This window comes from Gopherus flavomarginatus, chromosome 12 (genome assembly GCF_025201925.1).
Source record: "Gopherus flavomarginatus isolate rGopFla2 chromosome 12, rGopFla2.mat.asm, whole genome shotgun sequence".
Lineage (NCBI taxonomy): Eukaryota > Metazoa > Chordata > Testudines > Testudinidae > Gopherus > Gopherus flavomarginatus.
This window is the reverse complement of record NC_066628.1, coordinates 23,682,216-23,685,634: the sequence shown is the minus strand read 5'-3', so window position 1 is coordinate 23,685,634 and position 3,419 is coordinate 23,682,216. Positions and strand designations below refer to the sequence as shown.

Below are 3,419 nucleotides of genomic sequence, written 5' to 3'. Positions count from 1 at the left end.
TTTCATAGATAGTAGTGCTGGTGCTCAGTGTCTCTTACACTCTGCATTATCTCTATCAACAAATTCTTCATATTTTCTGTACTTTCTTCAGGTGCTTTTTCACTCATATTTGTCCTCAAATTTTCTTCCATTTCTGGCTTCCGTTTATCCTATGTCACTGCTCTCTCCAAAATATTTGCATGTAGTACTCCATAATTAATTCGCTTTTCAGGCTTTCAATCTCCATTTGTATAAATTCTCCTTTTTGGAATAAAGCTCTCAGTTGTGCAATGAGTCTAGGCTTGGTCATTTTTCTCTGTGTTTTCATTTCTCTCCTTCCAGTGTTGGAGCATTTTCTTTGCTCCAGGCTCTCTCTTCTGGTTTTGCCAAAAGACAACCGCAGATCACTTCTTGGTTTATAAGTCGACTCCTTTTCACTCTATTGTCACAAATGAACTCTGATTGTTTGGACAGTTGCATGATACATAGGTTGACCACCTCCACACAAAACACTCTGCTTGGAAGGAGGCTGTCATCCAGATACAGTCTTCTGAGGCTCACTTTAGAGGTAATCAATTATTATGAATGCCATATTCTCCATACTGGTTTGGGTTGACAGGCTATACCCGGCTAGATGGGAAAACAGAATTTCTAGTCCTTAGTGGTTTCCTCCTCTTCTGGAATTCTAGATATTTTAATAGGGATCAATCCAATAAGATACTAAAGATACTACATTCTATAGTTTTTATAGAATATTTATAGAATTGGACAGATCCCATGCTGGTGTGCTGCAGCCATAGCTCCATAGGCATCAATGCGCTAAATCTCCAGCTGGTGTAAATCAACCGTAGCTCTATTGAAGTTAATGGGACTGATGAAAGAGATATTAGGCCAGAGAGAGACAGTAAGAGAGTGGCTTTATATCCTAGTGGTTAGCGCGCTCACCTTCAGATACAGGATGCCAAGGATCCAGTCCTTCTGCACCACAGTGGAACAGCTTCAACAGGAGAGAATTATGTCCCACTGTCCCAATGTCTCAGCTGAGCGGAGTTTCTGTGAATACCACTGGGGCCTGATCCTGGAATTTAGGCAACTAAAGTGGTAGTTTGGCACCAAAATCCTTTCCTGCATCTAGTCCATTTTTGTCTATTTTAAACACACATTTTATAGGATGTAGTAGGCCTCTTTACATTCATCCTACTGATCAGATCAGCTCCACAGGCCATTTCAATTTACTTGTGTGTTAATTTTAATTCTTCCAGTCTGACAGGTCAGTTTTCCTGAGTAAGGATCCATGGGAAATCAAACCGAAGTGATTGAATGTATTATCCTGGGACTTTCCAGTGACCCACAGATGCAGATTTTCCTCTTCATGGTGTTGTCAGTTGTCTACTTAATCACACTTTTGGCAAACATGGTGATCATGCTGGCGAGAAGGGCTGATCCTCACCTTCACACCCCAATGCACTTCTTCCTGTCTCATTTACCCTTTGTTGATATCTGCTATTCCTCAGCCATTGTCCCTAATGTGTTGGTGCATTTCCTAGCAGAGCACAAAACCATTTCTGTCAATAGATGCATTGCACAGTTGTTCTTCATTTCTCTGCTGGCTGCTACTGAAATTTTTATTCTCTCAGCAATGTCTTATGACCATTACACTGCCATCTGTGATCCATTGTGTTACATGAATATAATGAACAAAGGGATCTGTGTTCAGCTGGTGAGTGGTGCATGGGCAATAGGTTTCATAGATGCCCTGCTTAACACTGTTTTTGCCCTCAAGTTGCATTTCTGTGGGCCCAATCAAATCAGCCTTTTCAGCTGTGAGCTCCCTTCTCTATTACAGCTGTCCTGCACTGACACCTTCACCAATCAAGTGGTCCTTCTTACTTCTGCTGTGGCATTTGGGTGGAGCTCCTTTCTCCTCACCCTGATCTCCTACATTCACATCATCTCCACTATTCTGAGGATACGGTCTGAGGAGGGCAGGCATAAAGCCTTCTCCCCCTGCAGCTCCCACCTGATTGTGGTTGGCTTGTTGTACCTGACAGGTTTTCTCCAGTACACAAAACACAGCTCAGTCTCCTCTGTAGTTCTGGATGAAATGTTCTCCATCCAGTACAGTATCTTAACCCTCATGTTAAACCTCATCATCTGCAGCCTGAAAAACAAGGAGGTGAAAACAGCTGTAGGAAAAACACTGGGGAAATTCAAATTTCTCAAGTAGTGTCAATGTTATTTAAAAAAACAAAAATTGCATAGAAGTGTGGATCACTTGTGTTTGGGAGAGTCAGCTCAGCATCTGACATTTTGGGCCAAAGCCTCAGCTGGTCTAAATCACTGTGACTCCATTGAACTCAGCAGGCCACATCCCCATGGGGTAGAAGAGACACTGGAGCAAAAGGGATGGGATCCTGGTGTGATGTTGCACCCCATGAGACTTTATGGAAATATGCTTATGAATGTGTATATGACCTAACTGGAATATGTTTTATGCTATATATGCCATGTAACATATCGATGTAAAGGTTATGATCTACTGAATATATTCATCCTATTTGTATGCATGTGTTATTGTTGTATTCGAAGTTATGAATATTGGCTGTATACTTGTTTGGTTTTTAAATAGCCTTAGTAAGGCATTTGGTTAGCTCCTTTAGAAAGGAATTTGCAAGTTAAGTGCCTAGTCAAGAAACACTTAACAGAAAATGGATCTTGGAAGGCTCCAATCCACAGAAGTCTACATGAGGACATTCAAGGTAGCATGTGAATCATGGCTGCTCCCTGTAAGTTCTGAGTCATGCATGGACATATGACTTGCCCATGTGACTCCAAAACTCCATCTTGTAGCTGGAATTCTAAACAGGGGGAGGGAGGGGTATCCACCTACAAGAGAGAGTCTATTTAAGCCCCTGGGAGACCCCTCCATTTTATCTTCATCTGGCTCAAGAGAGAGCCTTTCCTCCCCAAGGATACCTGAAAAAAACTGGAACAAAGGACAGTAACTAGAGGTGGTGGGAGTGATTGCTGGACCCAGGCTAGAAGGAAACTACTCTGTAAAAGGAAGCTTACTGGAACTCCTGGGAGGGTGAGGTTTTATCTGTATTCAGTTTTCTTACTGTATTAGGCATAGACTTGTGGGGTTTATTTTATTTTACTTTGAACCACTTAAATCCTACTTTCTGTATGTAATAAAATCACTTTTTACTTATTAATTAACCCAGAGTAGGTATTAATATCAGGGGGCAGAGGGGGGACAGCTGCGCACATCTCTCTATCAATGCTACAGAGGGCAAACAATTTATGAATTTACCCTATATAAAGTTTTATACAGGGTACAACGGAATTATTTGAGGTTTGGACCCCACTGGGAGTTGGGCATCTGAGTGTTGAGGACAAGAACACTTCTTAAGCTGCTTTCAGTTTAGCCTGCAGCTGTT

The 3,419-nt window shown here is 41.8% G+C and overlaps 1 protein-coding gene across 1 annotated transcript; it reads left to right on the top strand.

Annotated features, from left to right (window-relative positions):
• The first annotated feature begins 1,273 nt into the window (after positions 1–1,273).
• LOC127032553 (olfactory receptor 5V1-like) lies at positions 1,274–2,206 on the top strand. Its single transcript, XM_050919855.1, has one exon. The coding sequence runs from the start codon at positions 1,274–1,276 to the stop codon at positions 2,204–2,206; it is 933 nt and encodes a 310-aa protein (XP_050775812.1).
• The last annotated feature ends 1,213 nt before the right edge of the window (positions 2,207–3,419 follow it).

Bases quoted from the DNA above. Each gene is read 5' to 3' on its own strand.
- LOC127032553 (XM_050919855.1), top strand. From the start codon at position 1,274: ATGGGAAATCAAACCGAAGTGATTGAATGTATTATCCTGGGACTTTCC.